This window comes from Lampetra planeri, chromosome 12 (assembly GCF_965212315.1).
Source record: "Lampetra planeri chromosome 12, kcLamPlan1.2.h2, whole genome shotgun sequence".
NCBI classification, from domain to species: Eukaryota; Metazoa; Chordata; class Hyperoartia; order Petromyzontiformes; family Petromyzontidae; genus Lampetra; species Lampetra planeri.
The window spans coordinates 6,549,681-6,568,833 of NC_136118.1; the positions used below are offsets into that span (position 1 = coordinate 6,549,681).

The following is a 19,153-nucleotide window of genomic DNA, read 5'->3' on the forward strand; positions in this document are numbered from 1 at the left end:
ACTCCTTGTAAAAAAAGGTGTCAGTTTTGTTGCCAGATAGAAGGGTAAAAAAACAATTATCATTATACAGCCCTTTGTCTGTTCACTGCTGGTCGAATGCCTCCTCATCCCCATGTGGGCCATCGGGGTGTTTGTTGGACCATACCTCACCATGTCGGGCAGTGCATATTGGTGGAGGGAACTCCCAGGACTGGTTAGGGAATCGCTCGCCGCTAAGGTTAGCTGTGGCTGGGAATTGAACTCGGGCTGATGGGTTCATAGCGCAGCGCGCTAGGCACTGCGTCACTGCTCCCCATTGCTGTGAATAATAACGGAACTTATTTCTCAAGTCTTGAAGCGGGACGTGTTTACTGCATATAGAGAGAGATATCCCATGCTTCATTGCAATGTGAGATAGAGTTTCACTTATGTGCCTGCTCATTTTGTATTCTATATTAAACATAGGGCTGCAGGTTCATAGCACAGTGCACCAACCACTCCATCACTGCTCCACCCTACCTTCAATTAGACCGTCCTTATTTAAAGAACAGAGTTGTTTTGCTTATGAATTGCAGCCTAAATGACAATGTGTTAGTTATGGGTGAGTACTGCCCGTTGTGTTTTGAGACTGCAGCTGTGCACATCTCAATGTGTCATTACCACGAATCAGTTGGTAATTATGTTATAAGTAGGTAGATTTTGTACATTTGATGTATTTTTGAATAATGTAAAGGGGAAAAAAACGTTATTTTTTTGAGTAGTTAATAATCTCCTTTCTGCGATATGGCTGACACACATTGTTTACCGAAATGTGTTTGCCCTCTGAATGTCGGGCTGTGTTGAGGCAAGCAGGGATATTTTTGTTACTGCACACTGCTGCTTATACTTCACGTTTTTTTGAATATTGGAGCTAAACGGGATTTTAAAGATACACTAAGATGATTCAAAATAATTTTAAGAAATGTGTAATGATGTAATTTCTCTGTTTACAATGTGTGTTTTGGACAAAATTAAAATACGATTTTCTGACAGCAAATCACTGAGTCCTCATTTAGTAACCCTATTGGGCATGTTTGACCAATTTCTGACAAACAGGCTCATATATGTTCCTGAATTGCATCGTAAATTGTTGTAATGTGAAGGGTATCTGACCTGCTCCTCCAAACAACCTGGTTTCATGATTCCAAGTCAATACTTAAAACAAAGCATCAGTCTTTTCTGTGAAAAAAAAATATGGATTTCTACAGTGTAGCTCTTATTGAGGTAGGCTTTATTTTTGTTACCAATTTTGTCTTGTTAAGGTCCTTACTCGGACTGTGCGCAGTAGGCATTTGTGTTGAATTACAGCAATTCCGGTGTTTGCTGTCTGCTGCCCTGAGAGAGACGCAACGCAGCCTTGAGAGAGGTAGCAGAGGTTGATGGAGTGCAATGACGATGACGTATGCAATGCAACGGGGTCAGCTCTCCATTCCAAAGATAAATAACCAAGTCGATTGTTACCTGGTGGATTTTAATGATCAATATCATCTACTGTAAATATATGCTCACATTGGTGAAATAAAACAAAAAAATACCAATGCAATGATATCATCAAATTGGTTTGATTAATCAGAAAGTGTACTATTTACTGCAAATTACTTTCAAACCCTTCCCTCCCCTCCCCCATTAACTTGTGACATATCTGGGATGGAGTGGTGGCGTGGTGGTTAGTGTACTGCACTGTGAACCCAGTGACCTCATTTAGATTCATGGCCATGGCTAACGTCACTGGGATATGATATCTGAACTGGTACTCCTTGCAAACTTCACAAAAGCACCTCCGATTAGCACGGTTGGCTTAGTACAGTGCGAAAGAAGTTCAACATACATACATACAAACATGCATTTTCACCAGTTCGGTTGAAACATGGAAAAACAACCACTACGACTGACACAGGGTAACCTTCATTCAGAAGTGTATTGGCAAATAACTGTAAATTATTACTATTATCCCATATGTTGTACACGTCCTGATTTGCATCGCTTCAGTTTGTATATACACACATAACAATATCTTCGCCATATTCTTTGGATTGTCTCGAGAATAACTATAGCCACGCTTCGACAGCAGCGATGTCAAAATTATAAGGAAGGTGGCTCATTCATTCTTCATAAATCTATCACAGATCTCTTTTAACTCCAACACATTCACATCTAAACTTTCCCCCTCCAATCATGCGTTTGATGTTGTGCAATAAGTAATATTCACAATTCACTTTGTACGAGAGCTTCTTAGACTACGTGGTGTGTCATTAATGTTGTAACTTTCTACACTACACTTTGGAATCACATTATCTAATTACATATCTAGGTTCTTGTATATAAATTGACATTATTTCAGAATGAAAATTACAAATAAGGGCTTAGAGACTATTTAACATTAAAAGTGCGACTCCACTAAAATTTGAATGGCTCATATTGATTAATGCAATGCAAACTCACAGCACAGATGGTTCAGTGGGTATTGCTCGAAATGGACTTACAACAGATAGTTTACAATAGCAGTATATTATTCTATAATGCATTATACATGGAAAAGAATCACTTTTGAAACCAAGAAATACGTACACCTACCCTATAGAGTATTCTGCAATTACGTATTCAGGAAACGGGACTGTTTATACTCTTTGGTTTTTCGGTAAAGTCACTTAGGTAAAAAATAAAATAAATGAAAACAACTAAATTAAATCACGACGTTTCGGGCGCAACACAAGCGTCCGTCATCAGGTGGGAAGGCATGGCCTCATGCTGATGCAGACTGTTTTTTTTATATTCAAAATCTTCCGTTGTTATCCGTGCAATACTTAACCTGTTTGCTCAATCCTTAAACATATTTTTGCTTCTTGCCATGTATAAGGGTGCAATGATGCGTAGGATATTTGAAATGAGAGTGAAGACACTGGAGCATCCCCATTGGTCTTGACGGACTGCTTTTCTGATCCCAGAAATAAGCTGCGAGAAATAAAAATACCCAGGACATGACCCCGTGTCACCATCGCTAGCCGTCTGCTGCACCCTCTGCATTCCATTTGAGAAGCAGTATCTTCTTTGTGATGCGCAAGCTTGGGTTTCTCACGTGCTGCTTACGTGTTACGGTTCTGAATGATGGGAAGTAAAAAAAATATGAAATACCAACGCGAGTCGATATCGCGTCCAACTAAATATACTGTTTTCATTTCTTTTTGCTGTTCATATTGAATAAACAATATATTGAGTTTTTTTTATATCACAATAAAATGCCAAGCTATATCATGGAATTTGTTTAAGGTTATTGATTGGAAATTACATACAAAACTAATTGCATAATACTGTAGACACGCATGAGAGATGCACATGTACAGTCTGTTTTATCAATCCACTGCTGGATAAGGGCCTCCCCATAGTGTACGGATCGTGGGGGTTATATGACTACATTTCACCATGCTGGTCAGTGTGGGTTGGTGGAAGTGTTCTGAGAGATAATAAAATAATATTAACAATACGATAAATAATAATGTACTTCTCGTCATAAACAGTAGACAATTTTTTTCATCTATTTATAAAGTCCTGGTGTAATAATACAGCTCTTGTTAAGAGTGACATTTTAAATTACAGCATCATTTGGAACTGCATTTAACAAATGTTCAATCATTAACTATAAAAAAAAACATTCTTATCATGCGCTTTACATCAAACAATGCATAAGTATATATAAAGATTCTAGATTTGAAGCTTCCGTGACTGCAAGGATTCATACTCTTATTTTTTTCGGTAAAGTCACGTAGGTAAAAAAATGAAATTAAAATTAATAATTATTTTATTTTTATTAATTTTAATTTCATTTTTTTACCTACGTGACTTTACCGAAAAAACTAAGAGTATATATAAAAAGATACATATATAATGTGTACGGGTACAGCCTTTGTCAATACACTGCTGGATCAACACCATGTTGAGCATGGGGGGGGGGGGGTTTCTTTGACCATACTTCACCACACTGGTCAGTGTGGATTTGATGGAGAGGGTGTGCAGCAAGACTGATGCTGATACCACTCATGGCTGACTAACTGAAAATCTGATTCAGGTTGCCAGGTTCACAGTGCAGTGCGCTAACCACTATGCCACTCCTCTACCGTGAGGATGTATGTGTTAGGAGATCACGCAGACATGCGCTTTGGATCGGTGATATTAAAGCATAGGATTTGTTATGCAAAGGCCATGGTCTGGACAGCACAAGTCACATGGGACCACATGGTCCGGCAGATATTTATCTTGGAGTTTCTATATCGCAATGGATTGTGCATGCAATAACCGCTTTTGCTCAGAATGCACTATTGTTCATATTATAACCCCGGATATTGTCTTACTAACAATATAAAATCTGTAACCAATAGTCCACAAATATGCATAATTGTCACGTTGTTTATGGCATTGTATGTTTAGCTCACAGAAAATTGAATTGTACTGTCCTGGAGCTATACCACTTGCGTATACAAATTCAACTTTCATGAAAGCAATAAACTGTAGCTGGTGCGATATTAGAGTATGCTTTTTTTGGTCCTGAAATTGTGCATAGTAGAAGAAAGCCGAGGGAGAGTAATGAGTATCCAGCACGTTGCCCAGGGCATTTGGAATAAAAACTTGTTTGCTGCCCACATTCACGCGAGTGGTTTTGGGCAGCGTGGCAGATGTCCCTGCTGCATGCTGATGCCCTGGCGTTTGCGTCGGCATTTGGTTCCGTGACAGCTGACGTGACCTGTGCTGTGTAGTTTTGCATACTCATTGGCCCAGCTGTGCAAGGCCTCCCGAGCATAAGGAAATTGGCAGACTCAGGCCGCGGTTTCGACCGATTGAAATGTTTCTGCCGATGTTGATGCTCAAGAGTGAGGCCGTGGCAGTAGAGCGGAGGAGAGTTACGCAGAAAGTGCCGCAATGAGTCGATTCGACAATGTAGTGGAATAATGATATGCATCGTAAATAATATTTAAATAAAAGTATTGCGTTGGTTTTATAAGTGGTCGAAAATGCTATTGAAGGGTAACAAATTATCACTTTTTTATTTTGTTAGAATCGGACAGTAGAATACAATTGTTTGTGTTAGGTGTTATCATAATAATAATTTCCAACATATAACCAGAAAAGCATAATTTCATTAAAAAATGTAGGACGGTCCTCTATTGGGATATTTGGCAAATGTCATGAATGCGTGTTTAGCACATGAGAAGAAACCAGGTATACAGGAAGTCGTGGGTTCGATCCAGACCGTGATGCCTATATATTGGGAGTTTGCAAGTTTTTCCCGTGGTCACGTAGATTTTCCTCCGGGTACTCCGGGTTTTCCCTGCCCATTTAGAAACATGCATATGGAGTATTTGGCTGCTTTACATATCCACGTGAGCCACTTCATTGGGCTATTATTTGTGGCCAGGACAATTCTGAAAAAAAGCTATATTACTCAGCGGGCCTTACCTGGTAAAATAAAACATAGTTTAGTTTGATCGTGTACTATGTCTACATCATCTGGAAAGCCCTGGCAATCAGCCATCCAAGTACTTATTAAGTTCAAGTCTGCTCAGCTACTGCTTAGATTTGACAAAATCAGGCACATTAGGTGACAGACAAATGTACAGTATTTACAAAAACACATTTTGGTTCAAAGTTTTTTCTTGGACTTCAGAGTCATAAAAAGTAATTCACAACAGTAATATTATAAACTTGGAAATATACTTCATGGGTTCAATACTGATTTGTTACTGTTGTTAAGAAAAAGGTCAGATGTGGTCTGCATCTCTTGCTACATTGTGTAGGGTTTGCTGCAAAACATATTCAACACCCCAGTACTTCAATGCTGCTCCAAGTATTATTAGAAATATATTGCCTCTCAGATACAATAAAATAACAAGGTTTTTTTTTTTTTTACAAAATACAGTTAAACGTGGAAAATCCAATACTTTTCTAAAAGCATACTTGACATTTCAACAAATTAAGATGACCTTGATGTCATTAAAACATGCACTTTCCCTCTCCTCGGTAGTGAAATTCACTTTTAGGGCATTCTTGCCTCCCCCCATTCACATTTAGATTTTCCTCAGGAGATTAAGAATCAATATTCATTTTTGGTATTGACATTTGTGATTTATGAACAATCTTATTTGAGCTTCCTCGGGCAGCGCTGGTTTCTACTTAGGTGCCTCATCCCCCTGTCTTTGCGTGAGGTAGTGATGGTGTGTGCAGGACGCAAATTGCATTACTTGCACTTCAGAATGCATTAGAGGGGCAAGCAATCTGCCTGCTGCAAAAGCCAGCCAAGCATGGCTTTTCATTCCATTTCCCACCAGGCTCTACAAAACACAGGGACAGTATTTAATCCAGAGAGGCCAGTTGCTCCCATGGTCTTCAGTGCAGGTGAAGAAGCCTCAACGTTTTTAGTGGATATGTTCTTATGCCTATGATCAATAACCTTTAAATATTCCCAATCTCATCAGATCTAGGAAGCTAAGCAGGATTGAGCATTTGATCCCGAGAGGGCAGTTGCTTTTGTGGTCTTAAATACACGTTGTTGTTCAACTTCTTTCGCACCGTATGTAGCCATCTGTGCTAATCAGAGGTGCGCGGGAACGGACAACAAATTAAACACAAAAAGCAGTTCGAAAGAAGTGAGTTTTCAATTTCGAAAAAAAAGTGAAATTATCTCATATTTCCAATAGCACTTTTACTTGCGCCTGTGACCAATTCAGCCAGAAAGCCACAAACCTTGTCAGATATCAGAAACGAATCAAGGTTGAGCCTGGATAGTATTTAAATGGATGACCGCAAGTCAAGGTACCTCGGGAGCTACACTGTCGGCATTAGAGAGCAGTGCAGCTAAATCCATTGTTGTACCCTGCCATGGCCTCACATCTGTGCCCCCCGCCTTCACCACACTGTTGTGACCAGCATCATAAGTAAAGCATGGTCAAATAAACCCGATGACCCGCACGGCATGAGGGAGGCCATCATACTGAAAAAAGGCTATACGTGTACATTTTACTTATACGGATTCCTTCGCAGTAATGGGTAATCTATCGTTTAACACTGAAGACTTCAAAGTTAAAACATGTTTTTAAAAAAGCCTAAAGAGAAAATAAATCGTAGTAAAGTGCATTATAAAGCTTGGGCTCACTGTAAAGACTGGGTCAATGAGACATAAGTCCTGGGTGTCCATGTTAAGTGTGTCCAATATGTTTAACCCTGGCAGGGCATTTACATGACTCCTGCAACAAAGAATGATCCTACATGATCCTTAAAACATGTATATTCATCTTTAAAACATTTGTGTTAAAGTGCCTCTAGACTTGTTTGTTGACATGAAATTACTGATGACATCCTATCTTATTTAGATTAAACATTTCAGCCGCTACTTGCACTTTTGCTTTGGAAACCTCTGTTTACTCATACGAATGCGTAGGTTTTCACGCGTGTGACATATGTCCCTTATATATGTGTTCTGGTTGAACTGCGTGTTTGGCACGATGTCTCCATGTTCTGGGAGCTTCTTCAGGAATTCAATTCCAGCACTTCGAGCAAAACAAATGTTTGGACATTAGACCGAACAACACGTGGTTCAACTCGAAAACACATCAGAGGAGTTTCAATTGTATTCCATGAAAATTGAGACAATGGAAGAATACAGTCATTAACTTGTTTACTTCACAATGAATGTGTGAATTCACAACCCACGGTCTCTCAAAGTCAATCACAGTTGGATTTCTGTAGCTGGGGGAATTGTACAAAGTAGACTTTGTCGGTATGTCAGATTCTACCAGCATCCATTCCCGTTATATGCTCATTTTCATTCTTAGTTTCTCCTGCATCAAATTATCATGAATACAATTATTGGTGTTTTTTCACTAACAAGGCAAGAGTCCATTGGGTTACACTTTCAGTTACAAGGCAGCCCTGCGTGTCATTGCAAACAAAGAACCACTCTCTCATGGCTTTTTTGGGTTGTGCTACGTGTTGTTCGGCATTGTCTGACATTTCGTTCGACGCTCTGGGAGCTTCTTGGGGAGCAATTAACTTCCTGTTGAAGAACAAATACCGGATAACTACGCAGGGCTATGGGAGAGCTATGCAGCACAACCACAAACAGCGGTAGAAAGGATCACTGGGAGGTAGCAGCGATGGGAATCAATTAATCTCTTCTGCGTAAAATCACATTATGGTGCGCTCACAAATATGCTCAACCTTTGCAAATGATTCTCTCATGATTTCATGAAACGTTTACACGTAGTTAGAACGTCGAATATTAGACTCGCTGGGGACTGAGGTATAGGGGGATATGTGACTATTTATAGAAAATGACAGTCAGACCATTGCAATAACGGGCTATTGGGCAAAAATAAATCGTGAACCGTTTTAAACCTGGGAGCAGCATAATTTGCTGTGCTTCAAAGGTAAGAGAAAGTACGCGAGATTAATAACACATTACTGCATGCGAAAGGTCTTATTTGTTACCATCTATAGAAAAATATAGTTGCACCATGCAAATATACTGCACTGGGTGTTGGCAGGGTGAATATTGCGTTGATCCGATAGGGTAAACATCGACTGTTAAAGGTATGCTTAGCTGGTGCAGTAGCCGAGTCAATCTTAATACAACGTCCTCGTTAACGGAGCAGCTCTGCCACTGCTTATTTACGTCATGCCGAAAGAGGCCTCCTCTAGAGAGCCCCTCTGGCAAGCCCCTCGAGGGGGTATTTGGCCTACTCTTCTATGCTGGCGATGCATCTTAGAAGGAGGTTGAAGTACGCACACTTAACTGCGGCTTACCCATTGAGCCAGCTGAGTGAACAGTGGCGGGTGATATTTAAGAAAATTGCCCATTATATCAGCTACCGCGGTGGGAGTTCAAACCGGCGACCTCCGAATTGCAAGGCCAGTGTGAAAAGCAATTACACCCCAGCAGCATCCATAATAAAAAGTACAGTATCACTTCAAAATGAAACTTTTTTTGGTGAAACTGTGCATGCACAATTAACAAACAAAAAAACCCGAAACATATTCGTCAATAGCGCTGCCTTAAAAATAATGCGTCTATAATTGGTGACATTTCTGGCACAAAAAAAACCCCTTTGTTGTAGCACGATATAAAAATTTCACTTTGAAAAGGGAAAGCGTTCTTGATGGGCTCCGTATATCCGGTGGCATGGCGAGGAGCATGAGGAAAGGGTGCACTGGCACGTGTGAGAGTCGGAGGCCTCGCGCCCGTGATTTGCAGCGTGCCACTGTCGGCCACCGATGGGTTTCCGCAATTGCTGATGCTTAATGGCACCTGAAACGTCAACTGGAAAAAATGTGTTCCCAGTCAATCAAAAAAGTTGAGGTGCGAATGGCAGTTTATTTCCACTGGGAGATAGGGTTTATGAGCCTGTAAATTAAGCTGCCCGTGTGTTTTATAGTCACGTGTAATTGTTGCAAACTTCGTTCTTTACAGAATTAGTGTAATATCAGTAAGTTACGGAAACGGGTAAATGTTCCATATTTTGGTTCGTAAAATTGCGCGACAAAAATCCTTTTGTTATGATCGCATTTTTTATAAGGTTCTTAAATGTACTAAAACTCACATGATGGCTTTATTGTAATATTTGTTAAAGGTTGGTTGGATGGATGTTACTGCTAAGATTGAGCCTTTGTGAATAACACACTGTGTTCTTTTTTACTCTGCAATCCGTCAGCAGATTGCGTCTGAACTCTGAAGGATAATAGTCTGTTCATGGCACAGAGGAGATGGGGCAATGGTATCACAATTCTGCTTTGTTTCTCTGGGTCACAGCAGGGCACGGTGGGTGGAGAGAGGTGGTCGTAACACTCTGGGACTCTTGCTGTGTGTGTCAATGCCCCAGGGTGTTACTAGTTACACCCATCCAATAAAAAAATCGGTACAATTACCAGCACGGATGCCTAAAATCTCTTTCCATTATATTCCCCTTTCGTCAAATGCAATTCGCATATATCTCTACATGGTATTTTGTACTGCGCATAAATGGAGATAGCGGTGCTCACTGCAAATACCCTAGGGGCACTGCAAAGGCCATTGATTTTAAGGTCTGTTTGGAGGCTCTTACGGTTGCAAAATGAGAATGTATATTTCACACTTCCATTGCCACGACGTCAGTCCTGCAGTGCTACATGTAACATTTAAGCAACCATTAAAATGCACTCATAGCTCACTAGAATTAGAGATGGTACTTGTTACGGTTACTGACACTTGCCCACAAATGGGAGCTCGCAATTGGACGTGCAATTATCGGAGCTGATAAAAAAAAATTGTGAACAATTTATCAACTGGTGTTGGCCTAATTTTTTTTAACAGTAATGCAGCCTGAAAACTAATTTGGAAAGAAATTAAACATGCTGCTTTGGTTATAATGATGTTGTTTTCTGCATTTCTGGAATGGCTTTGTATAGATTTCAGGAATGTATCCTATGGGTTTCATATTGCACGTTGGTAATGTCACAACGGCAACTGCAACTGAGTTGTGGTTTCCTAAAAAAAAAAGAACACATGTACAATGTTGCATAGATATATCCTGTTGAAATATTTACCACAGCGATGCAATTGTACGAAAAACTACATCCTTTTTTACATGCCTTATTTGTGTATATGAATAATTTGAAGTAATATATACTTGTACATACTACTTTATGGTAATATATACTTGTACAGTATATACTACCTTGAACATTTTCTATTATTTTACAAAATCCTACACAGACCCTAGTATAATGCCAGTCGTGTAGTTTATGTGCATATTGCAACACTCGGGATCCTTTAAGGCTGCAGTTTTGCTCCTTTGACTTGCATTGCTGTACTTAAATAAGAATCGCCAATATGAGATTATATTTTTTCCTTCTTGTCACTCATTAAAGTAAGCACGAGCAAATGCTTTTGCTGCTATGACGTGCAGCATGGAACCGTTCGTTCGGTGGGTTGCTGCAGGCTTGCAAGTTGCGTGTGCATCGTGGTGTGTGCGAGATTGATTTTGTTTGAACCTTCGGTGCTGTTCTGTAACTGAGCATCAGATGCGGTCGCATTCCCAGGAGAGCTCGAAGACAGCGGATCACATCGCATTTGCTGTTTTTAAGTGTACTTCTGAAAGCGTCTGTGCTTTAAAAAGCTTGCCTCATGACTCCCTAACCTAGGCGAGTGTGCAGGACAGGTCTCGTGATTTGAATCCATCTCATTTTCTCTCTCCCTCTTCCCTTTTTCTTCCCCTTTATAATTTCGTTTTTCCCCTTTTGGCCATTGCTCTTGACAACACTGACACAATGCACCACGTCCATTGGCTTGTGTTATTGCTGCCCTGGGTGTTGCATTTGTCTTTGGGTCTTGCGTTGCGTGTATAACGATGCGTCGATTAATAGTATAAAACATTTTAACACTCATGATACATCCGTCGAATTGCGTGCGTATGAATCAACAATTTTTTTTATTCATCTCATCGTCAGCAGCCATGATCTATCCACTGTTGGATGCACGCCTCAACAAAGTCATTGCCGTCCCTCACGGTCCTGCAATGCAACAGTCCTTATAGCTCCTGCAACGAGCCCATCTCATAATTACATCGCTCCCATGACGTCCCCTTGGGTGTTCCCTCCTTTGGCTGCCATGCCGTTGGTAATTGGTTTTTTACCCTTTTATCTGGCAACAAAGCTGACACTTTTTTTTTCAAGGAGTCATGTTTGCATTGACCACAATACCTGCAGTCGGAATGCAAACAAAAAACATAACTCTGATGATGTATGCACTGTCCTTGAAATTAATTGGTCCACACCCGTGACAGCCTTCCTTAGAGCCTAGTCTCACATGGTGTTGGACCAGATGACGCCTTTTGGCGCCTTTTGGCGTCATCTGGTCCATACATTATCAGAGTTATGTTTTTTGTTTGCATTCCGACTGCAGGTATTGTGGTCAATGCAAACATGACTCCTTGTAAAAAAAAGGTGTCAGTTTTGTTGCCAGATAAAAGGGTAAAAAACCAATTATCATTTTGCTACTGGAAAATTAGGTTCCAATGGTGCTATGCCGTTGTTGTTCTTGACTTGGAGTGTGTGACTTCTCCTGTCACTTGACGTCACGACATTGACCGAAATATAAACAATAATCAGGATTCTTCAATCCAACCGCGTCGATCATCTGCGCGAATCTTCCGCAGCTGTCTCTTGAGCTGCCGCTGCTTCTCACGTTTGCCTTGCGGTTATCCTTGCACGCTCGATCCGCAAGATAAATAGTTACGTAAACGTGCAGATAAAGTACTACACCTCTCCCTTAATCCAAGCCCCCAAAAAAAGAAAATTGCAATCCAAGGCATTTAATCTGCTAAGTTTTTATTTTATTTTGTGCGTAACATAAAACACGCTTACTGTGTTTAAACATATTCTTAGGTTTTTTCGGTAAAGTCACGTAGGTAAAAAATTATAATTAAAATTAATAAAAGTAAAATAAAATAAAAATAAAATAAAAAATCACGACGTTTCGGAGGCAACACAAGCTTCCGTCTTCAGGTGGAACCGTCACAGCACGCTTGCTGTATCAAGTAAATGAGAAATTCCAAGAGATACTACCCCGTATATATACTGGTTGAGGGGGGGGGATGAGCCAGGACAGGCCCCCTTTTTAATTATTATGGTAAGGCTGTGACGGTTCCACCTGAAGACAGAAGCTTGTGTTGCCTCCGAAACGTCGTGATTTTTTCTTTTCTTTTTCTTTTATTAATTTTAATTATAATTTTTTTACCTACGTCACTTTACCGAAAAAACCTAAGAATATGAATCCTTGCAGTCACGAAAGCTTCAAATCTGTGTTTAAACAGTTGAATACCTGTCAACCCTGTATCAGTGCCCCTACCTTATTACAGACCACTTCAGACATTGTTGGTCACCCCGTACCCTTATAAATCTCAACGTTCATCTTACAACGTCTCATCACATGGGAGAACCACAAACAAATAGACGACAACAAAAATGTTGCCCTATTGAAACGGCTGTACGCCATATGGACCTCAAAACTCAATTCCCCTGTACAAGAATACGGAGTAAAACCGAATGGGTTGACAGGGATGCAGTAGAGGCGGGCGGTATGTGTTTGATTGTTGCATGCCAGCGGTAGTCTGTCATTTACCACCGTGTGGGCATATTCAATTAAGACTTCTTCTGTTCTTCCATTCATTCCTTGATAAATTGTACTCTATAATTTTGATGAAAACGCAATTCACCCCCAGTAGTCGTATATTGCGATGTCTTGTAGTTTTATGTCTGTTACCCTTGCGTGTACAAGTTGCTCTGTGTGTGTGCACCCCCAGGCAGACGTGGCACATTGATGGATGCGTTTGACTCGACGTCGTGCATACGTGACGAGTGTGTCCCACAGGTTTTCCTGTCGATAGCTGGACACATCAACTCTAATAAATTTACCCATGGGTCGAGTTCTAATTGTTCCCTTTGCGATTATGTACACTTACTCATTTTTTTGCAGCCTTTGGAAAGCTAATCCATTCAAATGTATGCTGAGCCACGGACAATGCAATTACACAGCTTAATAATCCTACGTAGCATAATCACAGAAAATTACAGCACAAAGTCCTGATTTGGTGTCGAGAATTGAATGTGAATGATCTGGCTGCTACGTTTTTGTAGTTGTTGGATAATGCGATTAAAATGTGTGCACAGTCGACGAGACATTATGGTATATTTCCACCATGCAGGTTTGGCTGTTCCGTGGACTAGAAGGGGTTAGCCAGCGCATGTAGTTTCTACGTCTTCCGAACATTTTGGCTTTTAAAAGCTTTTAACAGAGCCAGCTATAGGCATACTCTGCACTATTGTGAATTAAATCAGCAAGAACATTTCGTCTTTTTTGTAGACCTTTGAAATAAAATACATGACTTCTGTAAAAAAAAACATTTACGCAGAACCTTCAGCCATACTTTCTCATAGGAGAAAATACGAATAAGAGGGAGACGATTTTTTGGTGCGAAACTGAATACAAAGAGTGGTTTTACCTCGGGAAAATAAATTACTTGAGTTGAGGAAATAAATTAGACAACCTTGAATAACATATTTTTAATATTCAGTTATGATTGCCATTACAAGATCGATACTATTTTTTTTATGTATCTGTGCTTTATCATTTTCATCATTGTTTTTAGTTGGCCACGTGAAATGTCGACAAGATATGTGTGAAAATGTTATATTGTAAGAACGTATTATTTTTTACGTATTTTTAAATAATTTATTTGGTTCTCGGACAACATTGTTGAAGGCCCTATTTATACATTTTACCAGACATTAGTATGTAGTTTTGTCATGAAACATCAATAACAATTACCACACGATACTGTAAATTACAAATAATAATATTTGATAACTTAAAGATATTTGCCAATGGATGGTCTCCCCATGCTCTGTTGGTCATGGGCATTGTTTGGCCATACTTTTCAAAACTGGTCAACGTGGGTTGGTGAAGCAGGGGAGAGCGGTGGCCCAGTACTGGTTCACAAGTCACTCGCCGCTGATGTAAGTCAGGCCGGGAATCGAACTCACAGAAGCGCGCTCGTAGCACAGTGCGCTAACCACTCTGCTGCAACTCCACACACATATCGCTAACACCTTGCGTTGAAAAATTACAAAGAAGTATTAAAATTCAGGCTGTGGACAATGAGGTAAAAAAAAATCTTCACAAGCTTTGAGCAGTGGTTTCCTCAGGAGAGGTCATTAATGTGTAATTGATTTTTCAATGCATCACCCCTTGAGGAAAGCAGCAAATGAGTCCTGTGGTTATTTTTTCGTAACTCCCGTCCAAAATAGCAGCTTTTGTAAAGTGTGAATACAGTGACAGCTTATTTGCATTCAGAGGAAAATTTTCCATTACGATTTGTTCAAAGCAGAGGTTGTGTATGCTGCTTGTGACAGGTTAATGTCCTTTGGGTCATTCTATTTTAATGAAATTTCTTTTAAATGTGCCTTGCTAGCAAGTACCATACACCACTGACATTCTTGAAGATGTGTTGTTCATGTGTTGAGCATTTTATACAAAACATCACACATTTTAGATTGGATATAACAGGATCATTTCGCAAGAAGTAATCTTTATTTTTTTTCAAACATGAGATTGAAAAAAACTCTTTAATATATAGAATAAGGAAATTGTCACATTATGAGTTATTAAATCACGTATGATTTATTTATGTGATTACCTTCATGCTTATGTTATAGAGCTATCTTACAAAATCAAATAATAATTTAAAATGTATTTTCAGTTTTCCATCATACGATTGAAAAATGCATTATTACTAATATATTATGATTTTCACCGTAATTTCTGTTACGTAACAAACTTTAAGAACATGACAACTAAAAGTAAGAAAATATACTTTCTGCATTTTAGCTGTTCAGAAGCGGTCTAAGGAATAAACAAAAAACATTTTTCATATACCTTAATTAGACTGCAGAAACATTACTCAGCGATGTTTTGTTAGTGTTGTGCCAAAGGGATATATAGCGATTCCTCCTGGATGTTCATAGAATTGATCTATGGAGCATTTACTAATATTTTCTTTGCTTCAAATTATATTGACTGCATTTTTTTAAATTTGTCTTTGATTTTTCTTATAACTGAATATCAAACAACATTTGATGTCTACCACATTTTGTCTAAAATTCCAATGTCAGAAGCAAATTTACTCCACATTATCTAATTTGCCTCATGCATTTGAATAACTGGCTGACGTTTTAGCTTGTTAGACCTTGCTTAGACAGCTGGAAGCTTCATTAACGTTCTAAAGTTAATATCAATTGTTCGCATAAAATTGGTTTCTCCCTAAAAGTGAATTATGGTGAGAATGAGTGGTTCGGCAGACAAAAGGCACGAACAAATATAGAGCAGACTGCATCTGTCAATGCTCCATGCCATACCAATTATCTGGTGTTGAACACCACTGCATTAGTAGGTTTTCCGAAATGTCGTTGATGCTCATACACCAACATTTTGGAGCGGTGGTAGAGTGGTTAGTATACTGCAGTATGAACCCGGTGAGTTTGGTTCCTGGCCATGGCTAACATAAGTGGAAAGCGATGTTGAAACCAGTCCCACCCCTTGACCAACCTGCACTGACCATCATGGTGAAGTATGGGGCAAAAAAAACACCCCATCACATGAGGAGGCCCTCATCCATTAGTGGATTTGGAATGGCTGCAAAAAAATTAGCCATATTGCATCATGAATTGAATAATGTAGATTTATTTTGGATTTTAAATGTTTTTTTACTTAATTCAAAACATTTTAATCGTTCATTGTAACACTTTTTGGTCCCTTTTTATTATAAGTCATAACATTTGCCATGACAAATTTCGTCTAGTTTATTTTTACTTATTCCATATAATGTTTACAATAATGTCTTATATTGCAAAGGTTCATTTGAGTCATAACCTAATTTTTTTTTTATGTTTTTATTTTGGTTTAATGATTTATCTTTATGGACATTTCAGTGTATCCTTTTTTCTCTTTAAAAAAAAAACCTTTCAGCATTTGAAGTAAAACGCCCTGGAAGGTCGCATGGTTCCCATGCTTCGACGTTGTCAGTTGAACAAAATTAATGAAAATGCAAATTGTGCGCCTTGTTAGAGCTGTGTGCTGAGGTCCCCAGCACCAGTCAAGATGTAAAACAATGCTCGAAGGCGGATTTTGGAAGCATTGATTAATGCCACTTGCAGCAGTTCTGCTGACGCTCTCATTAATTAGAATCTCCAACCTCTTTAGATACGGAGAGTCACCCAAATTAGTCTTTCTCACAGATATAGCATTATTTCTTTTGTCCACGGTTTTGTCTATGTGCACTCCAAGCCCTTTGCAAGCCTGCATTGATTTATGGATATATGTGTCCCTTTGTCTGTGCCTCTGCATTTGCGTGCCATTTGTCTGCCGGAGCGTTGTTGGCAATTACAGCAGTATTTATCTTCCAAGTGCTTTACTCATAGATTATTTCCACTTGCGAAGTTGTGATTATATAATAACCATAAGTTGAAGCCCTATGTCAACCCACTGCTGCGCACAGGCCTTCCCATGTAGTACAGGTTATAGGGATGTATTGGCCATGCATCACCATGCTGGCCAGTGTGGGATCGTGAAGGGAGTGCCCAGGACCAGTTTAGATATCACTCGTCACTGATGTTAGGCATGGTTGGGAATCGAACTCAGGACACTTGGTTCCTAGTGCAGTGCGCTAACGACTGCGTCACCGAATCATATAGAGAGCATAGAATATACTCTACGTAGACATATATATGTGATATTGCCAGCATGAGCAAGTACAAACCAAAGATAATCAGGAGGCTGACATTTCAGGCAATTGCCCTTCTGCAGAGCACAGAATGTGATGTGCTAAAGGACCATTGCCTGAAACATCAGCCTATAATACATTATTCTGTTGTGAGGCAGTGTTGGTAGTGAATGTGGTTAGTTGTGTTCGTTTGTATATAGATAGTCGGTTAAAAATAAATTTGCCTATTGAGTAAATGAGACAGGCGTTGAGGCAATGCTTTGGAGGTGAGGGTTGGGATATCACACATCCACTGGGCTGTGACGGTGGTCAGGAGATGGCAATACAGCACGTGGATTCTTAAATCATTCTGTGCTGAGCCTTGCGTGTTCCGGCCGAGTATGGATGGATTTTATTTGGGAACTCAGGTTTTCTTCACAAATGACAAACACATAAACAATCAAATGGGTCAAACATGTCAATGCAGGACGCTCATAGAAAAGTTAAGACTCAGTGAGACTTTCTTGGATAAACAAACGCATTATTGTTGTTGTTGTGATTCTGCTGGGTGAGAGCAGCTGGTTAGGCTAGTGGTCAGTGTGTTTCACCGTTGAGCGAATTTGTATTGATTTAATGGTTAGGGTCCTGCTGCTGTAATAATTACTGTTGGATGGTCGACACCGTGAGGTATTGACTGGAAAAGTAGGTCATTGTGTGCTGATGGCAAAGCCTCAGTTACAAAATATTAACTTTCCCGCAAATACAGCAACATAAATCAATAACTCTCACAATGAAGTTAAAGTTGGCCACAGTTCTATTGAAATGAAGTTCATGAATTTCAATGAGCTCTTAACTGGCAAAGTAGAGTAAATGTAATACATACAATCGGGAGAAATATGCATCATATGCTGTTATTTCTTTATTTAAGCGGAGATTACAATTAAATCAAAGACTCTTCATTTAAGGAAACGTGGATAACAGAGTGCTACAATAAACATGCAAAGAAATTGTTAAAACATCTAACGTATTAAAATTTTATATCAATATACGAACATTAAACAACAAATAATGAAAGCAATAATGAATAATAAATGTATATAAACAAATTTACAATTTACAATCATGCAGTGTACATTTTAAAAACTGTAATGAATATTTTCCAGTGACCTGTACTATCCAGCGTCATGAAATATGGCTCCTGTCATCCTCGCAGCTGCTTTTGGCTAGCATTGCGAGCTTCCAGATGCGCTTTTTCGGCCGTCTGGAATGCTCTTCCTTCTGATATTAGGAAGCCACCGGAGCTATACACTTTTAAATATCGATTGATAATTAAATTCTATAGAACTACTTTTTGTGTTCAGTTTGTTGTCCTTCCCCCGCACCTCCGGTTGGCTACGTATGGTGCGAAAGAAGGTCGACATACAGATAGAATAATGCTAATGATTCTAGTCACAATAGTTTGTATATAGATGCATGGGCGCACATGTCACAATCAGTGTGTGCGTGTATGTTTTCTGTACACACTTGGAGGCAGACCATGTGGATCCATTTGAATGCCGCCGTTACATTTTAAGCGCTTGTACATCTGTGATAAAAAAAAAATTGGCCCTTGGGGCTTAGGTTTAAGACAACATGTGTGTCGCTCCTCTCTTGCAGATCATACTGGTGAACGAACCCCACGTGGAGAGGAGCCTACACGTGAGCCTGGATGAAGGGGCTAGCTTTCAGAGGACACGAGTGACCTTCAGCCTGCAGAGCCTCCTCTTCCACCCGCACATGGAAGACTGGTTGCTGGCCTACAGCCAGGATGGAAAGGTCTGTGGGTGCTGCAGTCACACGTCTGACTGCCACTGTGAGCA

At 39.7% G+C, this 19,153-nt stretch overlaps 1 protein-coding gene across 3 annotated transcripts in view; it reads left to right on the forward strand.

Annotated features, from left to right (window-relative positions):
• LOC144721584 (VPS10 domain-containing receptor SorCS1-like) overlaps positions 1-19,153 on the forward strand; it is a 79,616-nt gene that overhangs the window by 23,432 nt on the left and 37,031 nt on the right. For all 3 annotated transcript variants that reach the window (XM_078599315.1, XM_078599317.1, XM_078599318.1), the window contains exon 4: positions 18,951-19,109. In XM_078599315.1, coding sequence (XP_078455441.1) covers positions 18,951-19,109 — 159 coding nt within the window. The remainder of the gene's footprint in view (positions 1-18,950; positions 19,110-19,153) is intronic.